The 23,348-nt window shown below is 38.3% G+C and overlaps 2 protein-coding genes across 3 annotated transcripts in view; one reads left to right on the forward strand and one right to left on the reverse strand.

The window, feature by feature from the left end:
* The first annotated feature begins 971 nt into the window (after positions 1-971).
* LOC129726858 (SPRY domain-containing protein 7) lies at positions 972-2,880 on the forward strand. Of its 2 annotated transcripts, none has more exons than XM_055684018.1 (2): positions 972-1,422; positions 1,770-2,880. In XM_055684018.1, the coding sequence occupies exons 1-2, from the start codon at positions 1,320-1,322 to the stop codon at positions 2,339-2,341; spliced, it is 675 nt and encodes a 224-aa protein (XP_055539993.1). In that variant the 5' UTR covers positions 972-1,319; the 3' UTR covers positions 2,342-2,880. The 2 variants fall into 2 exon arrangements, with proteins under 2 accessions (XP_055539993.1, XP_055539992.1); XM_055684017.1 differs by lacking the exon at positions 972-1,422 and adding an exon at positions 1,452-1,697.
* A 2,406-nt stretch (positions 2,881-5,286) lies between these two features.
* Positions 5,287-23,348, reverse strand: part of LOC129726853 (heparan-sulfate 6-O-sulfotransferase 1) — a 75,234-nt gene continuing 57,172 nt past the window's right edge. Inside the window, exons 4-5 of the mRNA XM_055684009.1 lie at positions 11,589-11,988; positions 5,287-6,023 (exon numbers count right to left, since the gene is read on the reverse strand). Coding sequence (XP_055539984.1) covers positions 5,885-6,023; positions 11,589-11,988 — 539 coding nt within the window. The 3' untranslated portion in view covers positions 5,287-5,884. The remainder of the gene's footprint in view (positions 6,024-11,588; positions 11,989-23,348) is intronic.

Genomic DNA, 23,348 nt, shown 5'->3' on the forward strand with positions numbered 1-23,348 from the left:
TAATACTAATTGTATAATACTGTTTTCCAGTGAAATGAAACCGGTTATCAAAATTGATTCATTTTTCGTAAAGTATTTTGTCTACCCCCTGTATAAATCAGAATACTTTTTTTGGCGCAACAGTTTCGTTGATTTGGATTTTTAGTGGAACTAAAAATTGTTTGTTGGGTAACAGATACTTTAAACTTAAACAGTTCCAAGTTAAACTAAACAATTACCAGAGAATTACCAATAGACTGCCGCTATGCATGTCCATCATATTATAGGAGCTGGCAAGCCAAAGAGAATGCATTTTATTACAATTTCGTATCATTGCTTTTTATGAGATGGTGCAAAGAGTTTGGATATTTTTTTAAAGTTCTCAAGTACTAAGTTGTCGAATTCATCTGTTCTTAGAAAACCAAAAACTATAAATACCTTTTTGGTTACCATTATTTCACAGAAACTCAGTGACACCTGGGGCGAACCTTTACACCACCCCCAACAATGCTAAATCTTGTCGAATAGCAGCACCCAACAAATACCTAGCGGAAAAAGCAACTTCTGAGGTAGGGTAGGTGAGATCTCCTTCTTTTGGGTCTCCTCCAGTAACCAGCCATACAATATAGATTGTTTAACATATATCCCGTGATTCATTCATGCACACGCTTACGCGTAGCATATAAATAAAATAAAACCTCAGACACGCTCAACAGCGTCTGAGTTCATTTTATTTTTCAACTATATCAAAAAGTTTTATTTGCGACCTCATGAAAATCAAAAAATCTGTATGAATCTGTATTATTTCCAGAAAATCTGTATATATGTGGCATCACTGGTGCTCACCCTTATAATATCGATAATTATTGTTAGCGTCAAAAAATTAACGATAATATCGATGTCCAGCATTTATCGATATTATCGATAAGTATCGATAAGTTTCCCATCACTAGTCTATTCGGTTTATTCGCGATGAAAGAGATTTCGAAGGCTGTTCGCACCTACGTGAACTCTCGTATGTAATTGTCAAAATGTGCGTGAAGACAAAAGCAAAAATATTTCCTTCTTTCTTTTTCGCACGAAGAAACCAAACAAATATCAGCAACACCGTCAACGCGAATTTACGAACTTACATGTGTTACAAACATAAAAACAGTTATGCTTACCGTTATGCGTCAAAACAAAACGATGGGTGACGTTTTGAAGTGAAACCAAGAAAACAGATTTCAACAAAATAGCAGTAGTAAAGAACTAATGATAACTTTTATCTAAATTTTTGTGCTATCTATGCCACAAGCCGATGTAAAATAGTAAAAAAATTTATAACTAATGTGCGAATCATGTTTTGCTGTCTCAAAAGTTGTTTAAATGGTGTGCTGCCCCCGCAGACGGTACCAATGCGCAAGGAAAACGAACCTATCCAGCTGGATACAGCACATATGGGTAAGTTCTAATTGAGTTTGCAGATCGGCTGTATTTTATTCCATAGAAAACATTGCAATGGTTTTTGTGTAATCGATAGTAAAGTTATGCACAGTAATTTTGAGCCAGTCGCGGATTTGGCTATGCTTGAGAAAATATTCTTCACTCTACAGTTTAAGCGATGCTTTATCGGTTTTTTTTATTCATTCTTCAAATGCAAGTCTATCGAAGGTCATTGGGATATAGGAGACACTACGAATATAATAATAGCGAACTGAACGCTGAACTAACAAAGCGTACCTCATTTTAAAACTTTCTGGATACATCGGAAATTTACTCATAAAATCATGTTTTTTTATCTGTTACAGGTCACGAAGTCGTGGTGATAAAAAGCGGCCAGAGGGCATGCGGTTCAGGTGGTGTCATAGCAAACACAGCATTACTGCAATCTAAATCCTATTTTGAAGTGAAGCTTCAGCAAGGTGGCCAGTGGTCAGTAGGGCTAGCTACGCTGCAAGCAGATTTAAACCAGTCCAAAGGAGGCTTTGATAAGGAGAGTTGGTGCCTAACATCGGACCATGTCGTTTATCATAACGCTAAACCATTACACAAGCTGGAGAGTAAAGCTACAGAGGAGTGCGATTCCAAAGTGGATCCGGCAGGCTTTCCGAAGTTGGAAACAGCAGTGAATTCCTTATTTGTTAATGACACAGGCCTTCCACAAGAAGGTGACACCATTGGTGTTGCCTATGACCACGTGGAACTAAACTTTTACTTGAATGGAGTCAATCTTAACGTCCCGGTGCTCAGTGTACGCGGAACTGTTTTCCCATGCATATTTGTAGATGATGGAGCTATTCTGGACATTGTGCTGAATAACTTTCAGTTCAGTCCTCCGCCCGGTTTCGAACGAATTCTCATTGAACAATCGCTTCTGTGATTGACCACGAATAAGAATTATTATTTCCTATTTAAATTGTACTATAAGGTCTAATTATTCTACACTCTCAATTTTAATATTCTTGGTTAGCACCAATGTTTGACGATTGCCCTTTCCATCCAAAGAGCACGCTTTAATGACTGTTCATATTAATGATTGTTATGTTTAGCTAATTGTGTCGATAATCAATATCAATAGTTTATCATATTTAATTTACTGTTCTTTTTGTAAAAACCTCCTACGAAACTAATAAATTAAATTAATTTAATTAAGACATTTACCTAAGAGAAACGTATCAAGTTAGGCATTATAAACAGGAATTTAAAACGTGACGAAACCCCATGAAATAAGGCAGTGCTTGCTACTACTTTTATTACTTACTTTTAGTTCTTTGTTGTACTTTATTATTCGTGTTAATTTTAAATGGCAACTAGCTTTAATTTTTGAAACGGTCTCCCTGGCAGCAGTGAGTAAGATCTTAACCAAAACAACAAATACCTTGTACTGATCGTTAGTAAATAGCATTTATAAGAGATAAACCCACAGCGTCAACATTATTTAAAACAAAATCCCTCTTGTGAAAATATATCACATTTAAGGGAGAATGGCATCTAAAAGTTTATTATTTTATGCCAAATTGTGTTTACAAAACTTGTAAACAAATAGCTGTCTGTAAAATTGATGTCTTGAAAATGGAGTCGAACGGTGTGTATCGTAATGGGTTTTTCAATAAGTACTGTGCCTATGGATTCAAATTTTTCCACTAGACGCTCAATTGTTGATCTGGCAGGACGATGTCAGGAGAGCGGGAAAAAATATGGCGTCGTTTGCTGTCCCTATCAGTCTACTTTTGTAGCGCTCTCATTGAAAAACCCTTTACCTATGTAATTTTATATTTTGTTAAAAGTCACGTCACGACTTCGTTCCACTCTAAAGTTTACCTTATGGTTGTATTCGTACTTAAATGGTAGAATTCAAACGCAGGATTCTAACTGCAAATTGATACTTACTGTTCATCTTAGTTTACGAATATCTCCGATGTTTCCCAAAGCAGCAATGTGGGAATCCTTCTTTACACTATTTGAACGTGGATTTATTAGTATTTGATTTTGAATGTAGATCCAATAGTCTTCGATTAGCAAATCGATGATGAGAGTAGAACGCGTCAGCGATTTGCAAAGCTGCTCGTCAATCATTGTACGTTCAAACGACTTAAGCTTGGTGCTCTCATCAACTGATAAATACGCTTTGCATTGAAAAATCAACTCTGGCGGGTTCTGATCAACCTCCCTTCACGTCCCGACCATTATTGCCTTTCTGCTCTTTACAACTTTGGTGTGCCGTCACACAAGTTTGGGCCAAAATTATAATAGTATAGATTTTCACTAAATGATTATTTCTTATGTATATTTTCACTGTATGAATTATAAACAAATTTCTAAATTTCCACTCATTTTTTCGAACATAAAAGGAACTGTTTTCTGGTGTATTTATTCGAATACAGGAGCGAATTGAGAGAGCTCCCAAAACACATTTTAACCAATTTAATATAATTTTATAAAAACCAAAATTTGTTGTTTTTTATAGAAATCTTGATTACAGCATACCAATTTACAACACTTAGCATTGTTCCATAGAAGTGACGAATTACATTTTCATACATAAATTAACCATTAAACGTTCAACATTCTCGAGATTTGGTTGCAAGGTTTGGAATATTTCTAGCCTTAACTTGGTTCAAATTTCGGTCAATTAATTAATTTTACCAATGACATAAAAAATTCGTACATTTAAACAGTTTCCAAATGTCATTGAGCTTCACAAAATAATTGGTTAATTCTTAGTAAGAAATTCTTATACGTCAAGTCGTAATGAATTTTAAGAAATTTCTGATCGGACTTGCCTCTCAAATCGGACATTGTACATTTGCAACTCATTTATCTTGGGCACAGAGAGGTTACCCGTTGTATTATGCGCAATGTTTCCGTAGAATATAAAAATGTCAGCCAGAAACAGACATTTCACAGCCTAGAGCAATGTTTGATGCAGAATGCATAGGAACAGCATAATAACAATTACCACGCGAAGCGCGTCGGTGGCAACTGCAGCATGCAAATTTCTGTATTCTTATCAGCTGGAGTGTGAGACTTTGCCAACAGTTTTAACTCATCATAATCAAAACATCTAGACAGCCAATTGCTGTAGTTAACATGACAGACGAATAACAAGATGATGATAATTGTCTCAATTAATTGAGCTGTATCGTTTAATTAATATTTCTAACACGTTGCGTCGCGTTGAGACATCCTGTTTTAATTTTAACGATCGTAAATCAAACTTGCACACACACATACGTTTGCTTCATCTTTTCGGACAATGGAAGATGGATGAATATAGCGCTCACAGGTTTCGGTCTGAAATTGTTCTACTCCATTTTTGTATCACTTGCAATATATTCTAAATTGTATAAGTGAAAGTAAGTGGTTGTTTTTTGGATTGATCTTACTTGTAGAAAGAATTTTCAAATGATTATATGGGCCTTCCTAGTTCTCTCCTAACAAAATCATAGTGAAACATATTTTCTAGGGGCTATCGGACATGCACGATTATCGAATACCTATTTTTTACAAACGTGTTTCAGTCACCGTTTGACTAAGTGAACGTTGTTCTGGGTTGTTAACCAAGTTTTTTCAACTTTATCACAAGCGCAACACTTTAACTTCGTCTGTGTAGCATTATTTTTATTCCTTTTCAGTTTGCTTGTGTAGTTGCATTGTTTTTGAATGCACAATTACGCTCTAACGAGCTACGTGAGGTAAACCAGTTCAACACTGCACTCTTTTAACTTAGCATCTCATTTGCATATAGTTGACCCTCGTTTATATGTACCACGTGTTGATTTAATTAAAATCTAGAATTTTCTTTCAACAACTGTGAAACATGTGTTTGCTGTTTTGATACACTTTTCGCATGGGTGTATTATGTTTATTCTTACTTCTTAAGCTATTATGAAACAATGTTGCTTGTGTATGTATGTATTAGGGATAATATTCACATTCTGCGTCAGTGATAAAAATGCTAAAATCAGTATGCAAACAACACTCGGAGCTAACATTCTATGACTAACCAGCATCACTAGTTGCTGCTGTTGTTGCTCAGCTTCCATGTCTTTGACGGCGGGCCATCACGCAGCGTTTGCATTGTTATCTGTTGCTTGCTAAGTGTGAAGGACCGTCTTCCGTCATCACGATCCTGCAGTCGCGGACGTTGAATTTGCTTCCCTTTATTCGGACTAGTGGAAGCGTGAAATTTGAGATTGTAGGGCATTGGAGTAGCGCCCGCTGCCATCCCTGTCGGCTGGTGACTTTCGGCGGGAACATCAGTAATGCGAGACAATAAGATGACATTGGTGTTAACGGTCAGCGAGAAGGGTGGCGTAGCAGAGCGATTGCGGAAACGACGTGATGACAACTTTTTCAGAACCAACTGATATGGCGATTTGTGCGGGAATGTCGCTTCGGTATGACCCCCTACCCTTCCGTATCAGTGATGCTCACTGCTGGGTGACTCGTCAATATTACTGTCCCAGTTGAACTCGGTAACACCGGTCTTAACTCCTAGGTTACCCAAATGTGAAAATCTTACGTTAAAATCATTATCTTTGGCTTTAAGTCTTTCGAATCTGAAAAAAAAAACAATAGAAATAATTCATGTGAATATCAATTGTATAGTAGGTATTATAAACATATTGATTGCAGAATAATACATAGTACAAAGATGCGCTTCGTCACTGCACACCGAAGTAGCGGCAAAAATTTCACACACGCTTGATTTCCTAGACCCATTAGCACTCATCTTGAGGAAATTATTTCATATAAATAGCCACCGACCGCAACTTACCCATTGTATAACATCCATCGTTGTATAACATCCATCGTAACAAATCGGTCGCGTGTTTGGCCGACATTAGAACGCTTTTGTTTTCCCTCATTTGAGCTCCTCCTTCTAGCTGTTTTCAATTAATGGGGCAGTTTTTCTCATCAGATATTGCGAGAGTTTACCGAACGAAGAACATATACCTGCCAGCCGAAGGCCGTTCAGACTGAAAGCACTACATTTTGCTCTAATGTGTGTGTATTATCAGACGAACAGGGCAATTTTGATCCTTAAAATAAGTTGTGTGAACGTTATACAAAAAGTATTTATGGTAAAAAATTTGAGTAGTTCGATTATCGTTCGACGAAAATGGCAGAAGCCAACAATAACATGTAGCAATCAGGAGAACACAAACTTCGGGATGCAAAAGCGTTCTTGTCGTTAATTTGGAAACAAACGAAAGGGAAAGGTTCTATATTTAAGTTTCGATGAACTTTTGAAATAGTTAAAACTTGCCACTACTACAGACCAAAAAATTCACTGCGTCATCCACAATTATATCATAGGAACAAGTGTTAGTGGGAAGGTACTAATCTGAATTAACCGAGTCTATAATCGCTGGGTATCCGATCACAGTGAGACAACACATTTGAAACCGTGTTAGTTTCGGCCAGCTCATAAGAAACATTATTTGTATCGCACAAAACTACACATTTCAATTCATTTTTCATTTTCGCGTTTTAGTCGTTACATATAGGCCAATTGGAGGTCGGCATTTCTCAGACTCCATTGATATGCAGACCTTCCGAGAGTTATGATTGGACATTCAGGACAGTAGGAGTTGCTGTTGAATACACGCAGAGAGTCGATGGGCGTGATTGGAGTTGAAACTTCGCCGCGAATGCCGTACCTCCGCCACACACATACACACCAATCAGACAAGAGCCGTTGTGGCTCGTGCTGTTTCAAGAAGTTGTTGCCATGTTCCTCGGCTTTGGGCTGTGTCTCGCCAGTTCTCCAGGCGTCTTATCACCTGCAAGTCTCCTACGATCTGGTCGAGCCATTGTGCACGCTGCGCCTCTCTATTTTTGGTGCCAGCAGGGTTGCTGAAGAAAAGTGATTTCGAAGGGTTGTCGTCCGGCATCCTTACGACGAGACCGGCCCACCGCAACCTATTGACTTTCGCCAGATGTGCAAGGGCGTTCTCACCAAGTAGCGTGTGCAGCTCGTGGTTCATGCGCCGTCGCCATTCTTCGTCGTCCGTCTGTACTCCACCATAGATGCAGCATCTTCCGTTCGAAAACTCCAAGGGCGTTAAGGTCCTCCGCGAGAAGCGTTGTTGTCTCGATTCCTTAGAGGATTCCGGTCTTATCAGGGTTTTGTACACCGTCAACTTCGTGCGTCGTCACACTCGACCCAATCAAAGTGTCTTCCGAAGTGAAAAGTAGGCACGATTTCAAGCCAGGATGCGTCTCGGGTTATCATTGCTGGTGTTATTGTCAGCGGTCACCACCCCAGTAACAATATTGGTTTTATCAAAGTTTTATAGCGCTCAAAACAGCGCTATAAAACTTTGATGAAACCAGTTTTGTTACTTGGGCAGTGACCCCAAATACACGAACTCGTTGCCGCCTATAGACTTGAGTTGGGAGGCTGATGTTGTTCTCCTTGGAGCCTTCTCGCTCGCATTTATTTCGTTTTCGACGCATTTTTTCGCAGTCCGATTCGTCCGGCTTTGGCTTTCAGTCGTGCGTAAGTTTCCTCCGGTGTCGCAAAATTACGTGTTATGATGTCAAAGTCACCCGGAAGCCCGGAAGCTGAACAGACCTTGGTAAAATCGTGCTCCTCGTGTCGATGCCCACCATGCGGATCACACCCTCAAGGACGATGTTAAACAGCAAACAGGAAAGTCCATCACCTTGTCTTAACCCTCTGCGCGATTCAAAGGGGCTTGAGAGTATCCCCGAAACAATCACGTAGCACATCACTTGCGCCGTGGTGACCTTGATCAGTCGAGTCAGTTTATCCGGAAATCCGTTGTAGTGCATGATGAAGCTGTGATGTGTGGGCACGTTGTACTCGCGACATTTCTGTAAAATCTGTCGGATAGAGAAGATCTGGTCCGTGGTGGCACGGGCTCCCATGAAACCCGCTTGGTTCTGGCCCACGGTTAAAGGTGATAGACGACGGAACAGGATCTGTGAGAGTATTTTGTAGGCGGCATTGATTACCCTTACTAACACGCAGAGAATCCTGAGTAAGAATCCCCAGGATACCTTTAACTCGGTGACGGAATCGTGAAAGGAATCGCAAACACGATCCGGAGGATTCCCACTCAGGATTCTTATTCAAGAATCCAAGAGCCATATACAGGGCATTCCTGAGGATTATTTTTTTCAGGAATCCTTTTCAAGGACGCTCACGAATCCAATGTGAGGAATCCTAGAGAATCTATGCGAATCGTATATGTTCGTCCGGGTTGCGAGATACCGCGGTAGTTGCGGCACTCCAGCTTGTCGCCTTTCTTGTAGATGGGGCGGACGATTCCCTCCATTCACTGGTCTGGCACTTGTTCCTCCTTCCAAATCCTCGAAATGACCCATTGCAGCGTTCTAGCCAGCGCCTATGGCCCATGTTTAAAGATCTCGCTCAGTCTGAGAACCTCTGCCGTGATGTTCAATAACAAATATTTTTCTGATATAACAAACCCCTTGTAATTCCAAAATACCTCTGAAGACGATTCCATTCTCAAAATACTCATATTAGCTGGTATTTGGTCATTTTAGGCAGTTTCCGGAAACCGGAAGTCTATCTTGGATTTTAAAATGATATCTGAAGTCGATTTTCGACTTCTGGGCATCATTCTTTTTAATGTTTTTCATGAATCGGAAGCTGCGACCATGCATTTCAAAATTGTGTCCAGGGTCGATTTTGATCTCTAGACATCATCCCGGTTCCTGAAGTACTCATATATTTATTTTGGCTGTTTTCCGAAAGCCGGAGGTCACCAATTTGAATTTTAAAGTGGCGTTTGTGGTTGACTTCCGGTCTCTGGGCATTATCTTGGTTCGACAATACCCATTCGATCATTTTAAATTGTTCTCCAGAAACCGCAAGTCACCATCCTGCAATTCAAAATGGCGTCCGGGTCGATTTCCAGTCTCCCCAATTCCAATATCACCCATTACGGATAGTATTTGGCCTTGTTTTCAGCTTTGATTGAAATCTGCGTTCAAAACAAGGCTCTACATTTTTCAATAGTACAATAGTTACCCTTATAAATTTCCAATCGAATGCTGCAAGAATGAAGAAAATCCGTTGAACATCCGGAATCGGACAATTTTCTTGATGCTCCGATGTGGTATTTCAATTTCCACCCCTTTCCTAGAATACTGCCATAAAAAAGTAAATGTACGTCAAAAATGCAAATGGATGAAAATGCATATGGACCAAAATATAATTTAATTTTTTTTTTGAATGCGGTGAACTTTTCACATTTAGGAGTTTTCATGACACAAGGTTTGATAATTAATATTCAAAAAATGTCTAATAATATCGAAAAACACAAAATCATTTTTTTTTCGGTTTGGACTCAACACTGCGGCCAGAGATTAGATCTATTGTGATATTGCCCAGGTGTTTTCTGTATTCCACACAGTATGACAGTATCACTATTGAAATAAGTGATACGCTTATTATTTATATCCGTGCTTGTGTGTAAGTTGTACCTGTCCGTTTCAAGCTTATTGCTCTACTATACCGAGCCTCTGTCGATCCTAACAATATCACCTAATTACAAATTCTCTGGAGAGAACTTGCATACGTTACTCGCCACCCGCCACAAAAACATAATGTTCAATTGAAATTCTTAATGTCAAAGTTTTGCAAATATTGAAAAAAATCGTGAAAAAATGCTGAAAACCTGATTGATTTGAATTGCTCCAAAATTTTGGTTCTAAAATGTCTCTGCCTAATCCACCGTTATGACATAATTTTCCGTTAATTGCTGGTCGCAATTTTGTCAAAATTGCTTGCCGCTACTTGTTTAGCAAACATATATTCTATATCATGCCCTTGTTCCAGTATTTCAGTTTCAGGTTTTTACTGAAGCAGCACTCTTAGTAGTCCACAAAATGTATCACTCTTCGTGATTCACGGAATATTTTTGTTCATTGCTCGTGCAAAAATTGGTTGTCATCATCAGTTGAGCAATATTGGATGCAGTGATGCCAAATCTACGGGACCGTAGGTGCATCGACATTTTTTGTTAAATGTGTCTATGAATTTTAGGAGAAAAATCCACAATTTAATAATTATTATTTCCTCAAAAGTGGCGGTTAATTAGGAAAAGCTTCCGAAGGCAAGACGGCGAGTTGCAAAAGTGAAATTGGTATCTGCAGAATTGATACCAATGACTAATGAATTGATACCAAGAATGAACGAATGAGGCTAAGGGGCCATCCACATTCCGCGTGGACAGCCTTGGGGGAGAAGGTGGCGGGGGTTTGTTGTTTAATGTCCACGGTCCATACAATTTTATTTAGAATTTATATAAGCAACGGAGGTGGAGGTCGAAATCGTTAAAAATCTGTCCACGTGCATTTGGTGTCCTTGCTCGAAGCCGAGTGCGAAATTTAGACAGCACGAAAATTAAATCACTTGAGTCTAAAGCCTGTAGTACACTCTTTGACCAATGGTCAAATATTTGACCTTCTGACATAACGGGCAAACTTATTTGACATTATGATTGTTGTTTGCCCGTGTTTGCCACATGTAAAAATTGAAGAGTGACAAACAATTATCTTTGACCAAATTTTTATCTGTCAAAAAGTGACAAATATTTGACGCTTGGTCAAAGAGTGTAATCCAGCCTTAAGTTGGGAAAAAATTCGCAATAGCTTCTCTTCTTAAAAGATCACGCAGAGCTAAGACGCAAACCATACAGAGTTACCAGATCTCTAAGGTATGTTATCAATATAACAGTCTAAAATAGAAATACTCAGAAAGAGAGAAAGAATTTTTTGTTTGTGCTCATTTTATACACCACTACAATTGATAACTATTTTGTTAACCATAAGAAAGTACGTGAAGCCCAGGTTGAGAAAGACTGAAATTTCTATGAAAAGATAAAAAGGTATATATGATATTTCCAGAACATCAATGAGCGGTTTTTGCTATGTCGCACGAATGTTTATGTGAGATTCTATAACCAAGCATAAAATAGAACGTATGAAACTATCGAAACGTATAAAACTCTTGCCCCTGTAAACTCGATGCGAAGTGCACCAAATTACAGACAGCATTCCCCATTTGTGACCAGGAAGTGTGAAAAATGTATCGAACGAACCAACGAACGATAAATGAGTCTTACCTTTGGAACATTAATTTCTTCGCGAATGCATACAGCTCGATGTCGAGTGCATTTAGCTTATCTATCCGGGTCCGCTGGTCAGCCGTCAGCCCGTTCATGGTGCTAGTAGAAACGGTATTGTTATGCTGCTCGAACGGGATTGCGAAACGCAAATTGAACGTCTCCTCGAAGATGTACTGCGAGATTTTCTGATACTCGGTCAACCCAAAATAGGACATAGCGGCAAGGTTGCGCTTGGCACTGGCCAGCATGATGCGGTCGCGCTCTGCCGATGGCATGTACGTTTTGTTGTAGCAGCCAACCAGCGCCAGATCAGCTAACATGCGGGTCTGGCGGTTGGCCGCAAGGTTACTCTCGCAACTGGCGAACTCATTTAGATGCACACCATTCCAGTTTTCACCTGCATGGAAGAAGAGAAAGCATAGAGATTGAGGTTAGAACAGTTGGTTTTATTATTAATCCGCTCATCGTCAGGAAATCTATACAGGACACTGACTACTATTATTAATGTGTCGAGATTTACATCAGACCTTTTTGATTTATCACCACGATGCGCAAAGCCATTGTTCTGTGATGACACAAGCATTTCCGATATTGTTCTTACCTACTTACAAAAATAAAAAAATCTCAAGTGAATGGGATTTTTAAGTAATACCTTTTATAATGATATAATCCTTTTATATCTTTTTTTAAAACAGAAATTAAATTAATTGTAAAGATATCTGCTATTTCCCGACAGGTTGAAATCCCTGCGAATCATTAGCCTTATAATATCAAAAATCCCATACCAATTCCTACTACACATGGCGTCTATATTTCGTGGTCACATAAAATAATCAACTGATAAATTAGTATTATTGAAAACTTCAGTAACAAATAAACCACATAATAAAAAAACAAATATTTTATTTGTATTTTTTTAAATATTAGCATTATTAAAACATAACTCAATCCACCAAAACAAAAGTAAAACATATAACTTTGATTCTTTATTCTTTAAAACAGTATAACTTTTATTCTTTAAGTTACCTTGTAATGGTTCACTGTTGCTTATGCATATACTAAATCGGGTTCGTGAGTCTTCGCAACAAGTGCTTTGAATATTCAAAAGGTTTCCCGCAAATTAATGCCTATAAATAATTCAAATTTTATTCAAATGCTATTGTCGTTTAGGAGAAAAAAAGCTATTTCCCTATTGTCGCTAGCTGTCACTCAACAAAACGCATCACCAACATCGTCACAACAGCTTCCGTACAGCATTTAGCAGAAGCACTGTTCGAAAGCCATTAATTTGATAAGTTAGCAACTACGTTTAAGCAATTTGCAAGCTAGTAGGGCGGAAAACAATTAAATTGCCGATTGCTTGCCCGGATGGTTACAGGTCACGTCACAAGCTCGGTTACGACGATGTTCGGTCGTTATCTCGTTGTCGTTGTTCTAGTTGCATCTGTTGTTATCTGTCAACCGGTTCATGAACGATTCGATTAATTAATGCACACATTCATCACTTGCACGGTACATTTGAGCAAATCCAGATACGAAATTGCAAACTACAATCACAGTGGGCCCGATTGATATCGTACCGACTGTGTGTATTATGGATGTCTAACAATCAGTTTTAGTGACAAAAGCTTCAATTTTACAACATTGATAAATCATTCAACCATTTCTGGTTAAAAAAAATTAAATACAACGATGAAATATTGAATCAGATTTTTTGATAGATATTAATAATTATTATCTGTTGCTCGTCCAATTTTTTTTCTAACTTTTGTTCCAACTAATCAGTTATTATCAGTTATTAGTTATTATAATTATAAAGAGTGATGTTTTTGCTATTTGGTTTTTCGTATATTCAGATTTGACAGTTCACGCGGAAATTTTGACAGCTGTCAAAGTCTAATGTACTCAGTTTGGTTTGCCATTTCACCATGAACAGACTTAGGCCTGAACAACGCTTACAAATAATCGAATTTTATTACCAAAATTCGTCCTCTGTGAAAAATGTTTTTCGCGCATTAGGACCATTTTATGGTCGTCATAATCGACCTACTGAGCAAGCTATTCAAGCTATTGTGACAAAATTTCAAACCAGTTTTACTCTGTTGGACATAAACCCACCAACACGTATACATAGAGTGCGCACAGAAGAAAATATTGCTGCCGTATCAGCCAGTGTAGTGGAAGACCGTGAAATGTCAATTCGACGCCGTTCGCAGCAATTGGGCTTGTGTTATTCAACTACATGGAAGATTTTACTGTGGTGTAAAGCCTTACAAAATACAGCTCGTACAAGAATTGAAGCCGAACGACTTACCGCAGCGTCGAATTTTTGGTGAATGGGCCTTAGAATAACTTGCCGAAAATCCACTTTTTTAACGAAAAATTGTGTTCAGTGACGAAGCTCTTTTTTTTATAGGGGGATTTGTTAGTAGCTTAAGTATTTATGATAAATATTAGTAAATAATGAGTGTGTGTGTCCAATCACAAATGGTGACTTCTCAACACTGTTAGTAATTTGTAATTTTAATTGTTAGGATTTGTTTGCTTTCGCAATTAGGACTTATTATTCGTAGGGATTGAAACCTACTTGTCAAGAAAGGAAAGTAAACTTACAACTGACTTAAATGCTAACTTATTGGCTATAAAGAGAGCTTATCGTAGCAATTGAGGATTGCAACGATTTTTGTCGAAAATTGTTAATAATTTTATTTGACATAGCTTCTAATGGTTCAACACCAGTAAGTCTATGTAATTCGAGTGTACCAAACCAAGGAGGACGCTTCAGAATCATTTTCAGAATTTTATTCTATTCCTTTGGAGCGTTTTCTTCCTTGTTGAACAGCAACTTAACCAGATCGGTACAGCATAAAGCATTGCTGGTCTAAAAATTTGTTTGTAAATCAAAAGTTTGTTCTTTAAACAAAGTTTAGAATTCCTGTTAATGAGAGGATATAAACATCTCGTACATTTGACGCACTTGGCTTGTATACTCTCAATGTGCTCTTTGAAAATAAGTTTTTTATCGTAAATTAGTCCCAAGTACTTAACCTTGTCAGACCAACTTAAAAAAAACCCCATTCATCTTGACAACGTGATTATTGTTTGGCTTGAGGAAAGAAGCCCTAGGCTTATGAGGAAAAATTATCATTTGAGTTTTAGAAGCATTGGGAGAGATTTTCCATTTTTGCAAGTAGGAAGAAAAAATATCTAAACTTTTCTGCAATCGACTGCATATGACACGAAGGCTTTTTCCTTTTACGGAAATGCTTGTGTTATCGCAGAACAATGACTTTGTGCATCCTGGAGGCAAATCAGGAAGAACTGAAGTGAATATGTTATACACTATACAGGACTGGGCCCAAGACAGAACCTTGAGGCACACCTGCTCTGACAGGAAATCTATCAGATTTTGAATTCTGATAGACAACCTGCAGAGTTCGATCAGTAAGATAATTTTTCAAAATTTTGATTAGGAAAATTGGAAAATTAAAAGTTTGCAATTTCGCAATCAAACCTTTATGCCAAACACTGTCGAATGCTTTTTCTATGTCTAAAATAGCAGCTCCAGTGGAATAACCTTCAGATTTGTTAGCTCGTATCATATTAGTAACTCTGAGCAATTGATGAGTTGTGGAATGCCCATGGCGAAATCCAAACTGTTCATTTGCAAAAATTGAATTTTCGTTGATGTGTGACATCATTCGGTTAAGAATAATTCTCTCAAACAGTTTACTTATTGAAGAAAGCAAACTGATTGGTCGGTAACTTCAAACTTCAGCTGGATTCTTATCCGGCTTTAAAATTGGAGTAATTTTTGCATTTTTCCATAATTTGGGAAAATATGCAATTTTGAAGCAGCAATTGAAAATTTTCACTAAAAAATACATTGTGCTCATTAAAGATTCCATCGTCACCAGGTGCTTTCATATTTTTGAAATTTTTAATAATTGATTTAATCTCATTCAAGTTAGTTTCAATTATTTCTGCAGGTAAAAAACTCTGGGAAGAAATTAAATCAAATTGACGTGTGACTTCATTTTCAATTGGACTCACAAAATTCAAATTTGAGTTATGAACACTCTCAAACTGCTGAGCAAGTTTTTGAGCCTTTTGTTCATTGGATACAAGAAAACGTTCACCATCGTTCAAAACTGGAATAGGCTTTGAAGGTTTCTTAAGAATCTTCGACAGCTTCCAAAAGGGTTTTGAATATGGTTTCAATTTTTCAACTTTAGTCTCAAAATTTTGATTTCTCAGAAGAGTAAATCTATGTTTAATCTCTTTCTGTAAATCTTTATAAATAGTTTTGAAAACAGGGTCACGATAACGTCGATATTGACGTCTGCGGACATTTTTCAAACGAATTAGAAGTTGAAGATTTTCGTCAATTATTGGTGAATCAAATTTCATGTGAATCAAATTTCAGTGTGATCAAATCACTACATACATGACTTTGATCTGTTAGCACCAAATCAATTGTTGAAGGGTTTCTTACAGAAGAAAAGCATGTAGGACTATTCGAAGACAAAATAGAATAGTATCCTGAAGAACAATCATTGAATAAAATTTTGGCATTGGAATTACTTCGAGAATTATTCCATAAACGATGTTTAGCGTTAAAATCACCGATTATAAAAAATTTCGAACGATTTCTGGTGAGTTTTTGTAAATCACCTTTAAAATAATTTTTGTGCTTTACTTATTACATTATTTACTGTTAAAAAAATAAAAAGCTCATTCTCATTGGCCTTCAATGAGCGAGCATTCCAATTTAAAATTTTGATTGGTTTATTTAAAATCATTGCTAAATTTCAAATTAGAAACAATTTTAATTTTAAATTTGTACCTATTTGGATGGCTTCAAACATTGATTTTGCCTTCAACATGGCGTTCATAAGATCGAACATTGCTTGTTGCAGAAAAGAAAGTTTACCTGCCGTAATAGGCCCCAGGCAGTTGACATTAGAAAAAATATTTTCGGTAGTAATATTAGCTGGGGTAATAGGTGTACAATTATTTTCTAGCGTGTTTTGCTTACCCATATTAACGGTCATTTTCGAACTACCAACATTAGGCCGTAGAATGTTCGAACTACCTGTAACCTGTGCATAAGTTAAACGGGTATGCAAAGGAGTAGGTTAACTATGCGTCACTGGTACGCTTGGAGAATTTTGTTTTGAAGCTTGTTTTAATTGGGAAATTGAATTTTGTTTACCTTGCCTTGCCTTAACAATTGCTAAACGGACTGGGCATTGATAAAAATTTGACATATGATTGCCGTTACAATTCGCACAGCGAAAATTTTTACTCTCTTTCACAGGACATGTGTCCTTTTTGTGAGAAGAGTCTCCACAATTAAGACATTTTTGGTCCATGTTACAGAATTTGGAACCATGGCCATAACGTTGGCAAGTACGGCATTGGGTGATATGCTTTTCACCTCCGCCATACTTCCTATAAATTTCCCACTTTACACGCACATTATACAAAGCATGTGCTTTTTCAAAAAATTTTAAGTTGTTAACCTCATTGCGGTTAAAATGAATTAAATAATTAACAAGGGAAATTCCAGTTCTCTGACTGTTTTCGCCTCGTGATTTTTGTTTCATTAGAATTACTTGGGTAGGGGCTATGCCAAGTAATTCTGTTAAAGTAAGTTTGATCTCATCAACGGTTTGATCGTTGGTGAGACCTTTCAAGACAACCTTGAACGGCTTGGCGTTCTTGGTGTCATATGTAAAAAATTTGTACATCTTGTCAGTTAAATACTGAACAAGACGATCACGACCCTTTATTGAGTCGGCTAATAAGCGGCATTCACCTTTAACGTCAGAAAGAAACGTTGAAAGTTCCTTTTTGGATATATTAAATTCAGAAGAAATAATTACCACAATAGGTGGAACTTTCTCCTTTTTTTAAGATTTTACATTTTGTATAGTTTCATTATTAATAACTTCCATTTCAGCAGCTTCTTGCTCAGGCAAAATATCAAAAGGATTGCCACTACAGACACTCGAAGTGTCAGAAAGAGATGCCTCTCTTTTCCTCCCGCAGCGATGCGTGGTTTCTGTTTTTCGTCCAGCCATTTCAGGTGATACGAAAAAGGTTAAAACAAATGTTAAATTCAAAAGTAGGTAGTCTTGAGAGACTGATGGGAAATAATTTTCAGGTAGTCTTTAAAGACACACTGACAAAACACAAACTTTGAAGCTATAGGCAGTCAAAGACCAGTCCACAAGCAACCGAAAACACGTCTGATCTGTAGAACAGTTCAAGACGCACTGAAGTGACGAAGCTCATTTCTGGTTAAATGGGTATGTTAATAAGCAAAATTGCCGCATTTTGATCGAAAAGCAACCAAAGGCCATACAAGAATCGCCAATGCACCCAGAAAAACCCACGGTTTGGTGCGGTTTACACACTGGATGCATCATTGGTCCGTACTTCTTCAAAGATGATCAAAATCGCAACGTTACGGTCTGATTTTCTGATTTTTTTGCCGGAAATGGAAGAGCTGGGTCTTGTTGACATGTGTTTTCAGCAAGACGGTGCAACGTGACACACATTGCGCGAATCAATGGACATATTGCGGAATGAGTTCGGTGAGCAATCCATTTCACGAAATGAACCGGTGAATTGGCCGCCTAGATCATGCGATTTAACACCGCTAGAATATTTTTTGTGGGGCTACGTTAAGTCTCTCGTCTATGCGGATAAGCCAACAACAATTCCAGCCTTGGAAGACAACATTACACGCTTTATTCGCGAGATACCAGCCGAAATGCTCGAAAAAGTGACCCAAAATTGGAGTTTTCGTATGGACTATTTAAAACGTAGCCCTGGCCAACATTTGAATGAAATTATCTTTAAAAAGTAAATGACATAAACCAATTCATCGACTCAAATAAAGATTTCATACAGTTTTGTAATTTTTATGCGTTTTTTTCAACGAAAAACCAAATTCCTAAAAATCACCCTTTAGATAAATACATATTGTGAAAATTAAAACAAGAATTTTTAGACCTGTAAGTCGAATAAATAGTTTACTATCAGGTATCCAAATTTGATTTTTGCATGGCCAAAGGGAGGAATGAATACGTTGCTTTCAGTAAAACCTCAAACTGCGTATGCTCTCAAAGTACAAACGGCGTCTGTGTTCTTGAACATTTTGGAGTATTGTCTCTATAAAGTATTGAATTTTTTACGGAAAAATAGATAAGCATTTCTCCACTTTTATAGAATTTTCCGCGCGATAAGATATCTGAAAAGTACATGAAATTTTCGCATGACGTATTAGTATTGAATGAAAATCTCAACTGGCACTTCTACATTGCCAATCGTAAACAATTGTTTCGAGAAAATTTCTGTAGTTGTTACTAATAAGATTAGACGGATTGTATGTTAAGCCACGACCCCAAGATTGACGTAGAACTGCATAAGGTGTGTGTTGTTGCATTCGAGAGTGATCGCAAGTGATAAGTTCGAAACAAACTTCCCCTCTTCATTAATTATTCAAATTATAGACGCCGTGTCAAATAAACGATATGTATAAACAAATGACAATGTCAATATTTTTGATCTAATAAAAAAAAACTCTGTAAATAATATGGTGGCTTTAAAAAGATTCAGTATGGTGACTAGAGTCGATTTTTGGCTTCTGTGCGTCACCTCAGTTACGGAAATACCCATCTTGCGTGGTATTCGGTCATTTGAGACTGATTTTAAAATGGCGTGTAAGGCTGGTTTCCAGCTTTTGAGCAACATCCCGATTACGGAAATATCCATATTGGGTGGTTGCCTTATACTTACACTTATACTTGCACTGATTGATTTAATAATAAATGAAGGAGACTAAATTTGGTATCCGAAGCGACTGGTATACTCCAGTTCTAGACGAACCGGAAGGGCTGAAACCGGATCCAAGTTCTGCCACCGGCAAATAATAATACAACCTCCCGCTCATTTTAAGCTGTTTTCGGAACAATAAGTTGTGTTTTATTACTATAGGTCTTCGTTTAAAGACAAATCCAGGCAAGATTCCGCAAAACACACCGAACGAATATGCGTTGAAGTACAGATAACAGATATCCAAGCTAGAACAAAAAACTCCAGAAATCGTGTGTAAGATTTCAAATTCTTACTCGTTTGAATACTACCGACATCTTTCTGCAACTTGCGTCTTTAACCACTTTAGGGATGGCAGTGCTGGATTATAGTCAAAGCTGCCAGACGAATGAAAATTCTCACAGATTATAGAGTCGGTGTTTTTGCAACGATATAACACTGTTTTTGTGAGGGTTGTGTATTTTTTTTTCATATCAACACTAAAACAAACAAATTTATCGCAAATATTAACTGGGATTGATTGGGAAATTGTCGATTATGCACAAATTAAAACTGCTCAAAAATTTTACATTCAAAAACGGCAACGCTCCTTATTTCAATAATATCGATAAGAGCTGGGAAAATATCGATTTTATCGAATCATTGACCACTAAGTGTTCTTAGCGCCACCATACTGTGTATTGCGACATGCTAAAAAACCGTTGCGTCTTTTTACACATGAAGCAAAATTAGCTTGGATGTCTGTTATCTGTGGTTGAAGTATTTATCTATTTATCCTTACTGCTTGATAAGGCTACCACACAATGCTGACGAATTGCCCAAACGTCGACCGAACAAGTGTATAGTACAGCGCTTTAAAACAGAGCAGGTCTACAAATGTTCGAGCAATTTAAAATATAATTAGAATATAATTAAAATATAATTGTTCAATCAGTATCACGCCCCATTTTTCACTTGTCAAACTTTTTAGGTTTTGTACCAGAAATCACCTAATCATAGGACAAAGAAATTACGATGGTAGCTAATTTAAACCATTTCTCAATGCACTATAACAAGCAGTTTACCGAACAATAAGCTTTGCAACTCGTCACAGTCACCTAGAGGACTTTTTTTTTTCCTCATCTATAGTTTATTTGACACGGCACAAATACAATTCAATGTTTAACGGCGCCAATTATATCTGGTAGCTTACTTTCTAAAGTATCTTAATAACTAAAAGCAAATTTTTTATCCTCGCTGCCGACTACGAGCTGAAACTAAATCTAACTTAAGCTAGAATGTTTTGCATGAAAAGCACTGGTTTGTTGTTTGATGGTTTTCCATCGCCATAGGTAAGCGGCATATTGAATATGTTCCGCTGCTGGGCCAAGATATTACGGACTGGCATATTGGGTTGTCTCCCTCGGGGCCTGAGAGTATCGTGCGGGTCTAGTTGCTGTTTCCGGATCCGGGGTCTTAACGTGTTCTTGTCGTTTGGTTGGATGTAGGCGGAAGGGGATAGGACTAAACTGGGGCGTGGATGGATTTCAGGAAAACGTATATAAGGGACATGTAGGATAGGTCACGGCTCGCCAAGACATCACGAACAGGAATAGCCGGCTGCCTACCTTCGGCCTGCAGGGAAGCTATTAATCTAGACCTGGCGTCACGGTGTACAGGGCATGACCAAACAACGTGCTCTATGTCGTGATAACCTTCACCACAGGCACAGATACCACTCTCCCCGAGCCCAACACGACGGAGATGCGCGTCAAATCTATAGTGATTGGACATAAGCCGGGACATCACGCAAATGAAATCCCGACCTACATCCAACCCCTTGAACCACGGGTTCGTCGATACCTTGGGGATTATGGAATGTAACCACCTTCCCAGTTCCCCCTTGGTCCAAGAATTTTGCCAACTGATGATCGTATTCTGACGTACAAATGCGAAAAATTCATAAAAGGCAATTGGTCTTTCATAAATATCACCGTTTATTGCGCCCACCTTAGCCAAAAAGTCCGCTTTCTCATTACCCGGTATCGAGCAGTGAGAAGGGACCCACGCTAAGGTAATCTGAGTAGATTTTTCGGATAAAGCACTCAGATGTTCCCGTATTTTCCCCAGGAAATACGGAGAGTGCTTAACATCTTTCATCGATCGGAGAGCCTCAATGGAACTGAGACTGTCCGTAAAGATGAAATAATGGTCCGTGGGCATTTTTTCGATAATCCCTAGGGTGTACTGAATTGCAGCTAATTCTGCGACGTAAACAGAAGCAGGATTATCGAGCTTATGGGAGACGGTTAAATTGTTATTGAAGATACCGAAGCCAGTGGACCCATCAAGAAGTGATCCGTCAGTGTAGTACATATTGTCGCAGTTGATGTTTCGATATTTATTGGAAAAAATTTTAGGGATCTGCTGCACGCGTAAATGATCCGGGATTCCACGAGTTTCTTCTATCATGGATGTATCGAAAAACACAGTAGAATCAGAAGTATTTGATAAGTCGACACGATTTGGAATATTCGAAGAAGGGTTAATATTTTGGGACATGTGATTGAAATACAATGTCATAAAACGGGTTTGAGAATTAAGTTCGATTAACCTTTCAAAATTTTCAATCACGGGACGGTTCAAGACCTCACATTTGATAAGAATACGAGAAGACAGGCTCCAGAAGCGGTTTTTCAATGGTAGTACTCCAGCTAAGACCTCCAAACTCATCGTATGGGTCGACTGCATGCAACCTAAGGCGATACGCAAACAACGATATTGTATTCGCTCCAGTTTGATCAAATGTGTGTTTGCTGCGGAGCGGAAGCAGAAACACCCGTATTCAATAACAGACAATATCGTTGTTTGGTAAAGCCTTATAAGGTCTCCTGGGTGGGCTCCCCACCATTGTCCGGTTATTGTACGAAGAAAATTCACTCTTTGTTGACATTTTTTCATCAGATACCTCACGTGACAACCCCAGGTGCCTTTAGAGTCGAACCAGACACCAAGATATTTGTGTACCAAAACCTGAGAAATCGTTTTACCCATTAATTGTGTTTGAAGCTGAGCAGGTTCATGCTTCCTAGAAAAAACTACTATCTCAGTCTTCTCCGGAGAGAATTCGATACCTAGTTGTAAAGCCCAAGCAGACAAATTGTCCAAGGTATCTTGCAATGGTCCTTGCAAATCGGCAGCTTTGGCTCCTGTAACAGAGATTACACTGTCGTCTGCAAGTTGTCTTATCGTGCATGAGTTTGCCAGACATTCGTCGATGTCATTTACATAAAAGTTGTAAAGAAGGGGGCTTAAACATGAGCCCTGGGGAAGACCCATGTAGCTAATGCGAAAAGTTGCCAAATCGCCGTGCGTAAAATGCATGTGCTTTTCGGACAACAAATTGTGCAAAAAATTGTTCAAAATTGGAGAAAATCCTTGTCGGTGAAGTTTACCCGAAAGAATGTCAATAGAAACGGAATCAAAAGCCCCCTTGATGTCCAAGAACGCAGATGCCATTTGTTCTTTGCGAGCATACGCCAGCTGAATATCTGTTGAAAGCAACGCAAGACAATCATTCGTCCCTTTGGCACGGCGGAAGCCAAATTGAGTATCTGATAGTAGACCATTTGATTCGACCCAATGGTCTAAACGACGGAGTATCATTTTTTCCATCAATTTCCGGATACAGGATAGCATTGCAATCGGCCTATAAGAGTTGTGATCAGAAGCTGGTTTCCCTGGTTTTTGGATGGCGATCACCTTCACTTGCCTCCAATCCTGCGGTACAATATTTTGCTCCAGGAACTTATTGAACAAGTTCAACAAGCGCCTCTTGGCATTGCCGGGTAGATTCTTCAACAAGTTGAATTTGATTCTATCTAACCCAGGCGCGTTATTGTTACAGGACAGGAGGGCAACTGAAAATTCTGC

The sequence above is a fragment of the Wyeomyia smithii genome, chromosome 3 (genome assembly GCF_029784165.1).
Source record: "Wyeomyia smithii strain HCP4-BCI-WySm-NY-G18 chromosome 3, ASM2978416v1, whole genome shotgun sequence".
In the NCBI taxonomy this organism is placed as follows: domain Eukaryota; kingdom Metazoa; phylum Arthropoda; class Insecta; order Diptera; family Culicidae; genus Wyeomyia; species Wyeomyia smithii.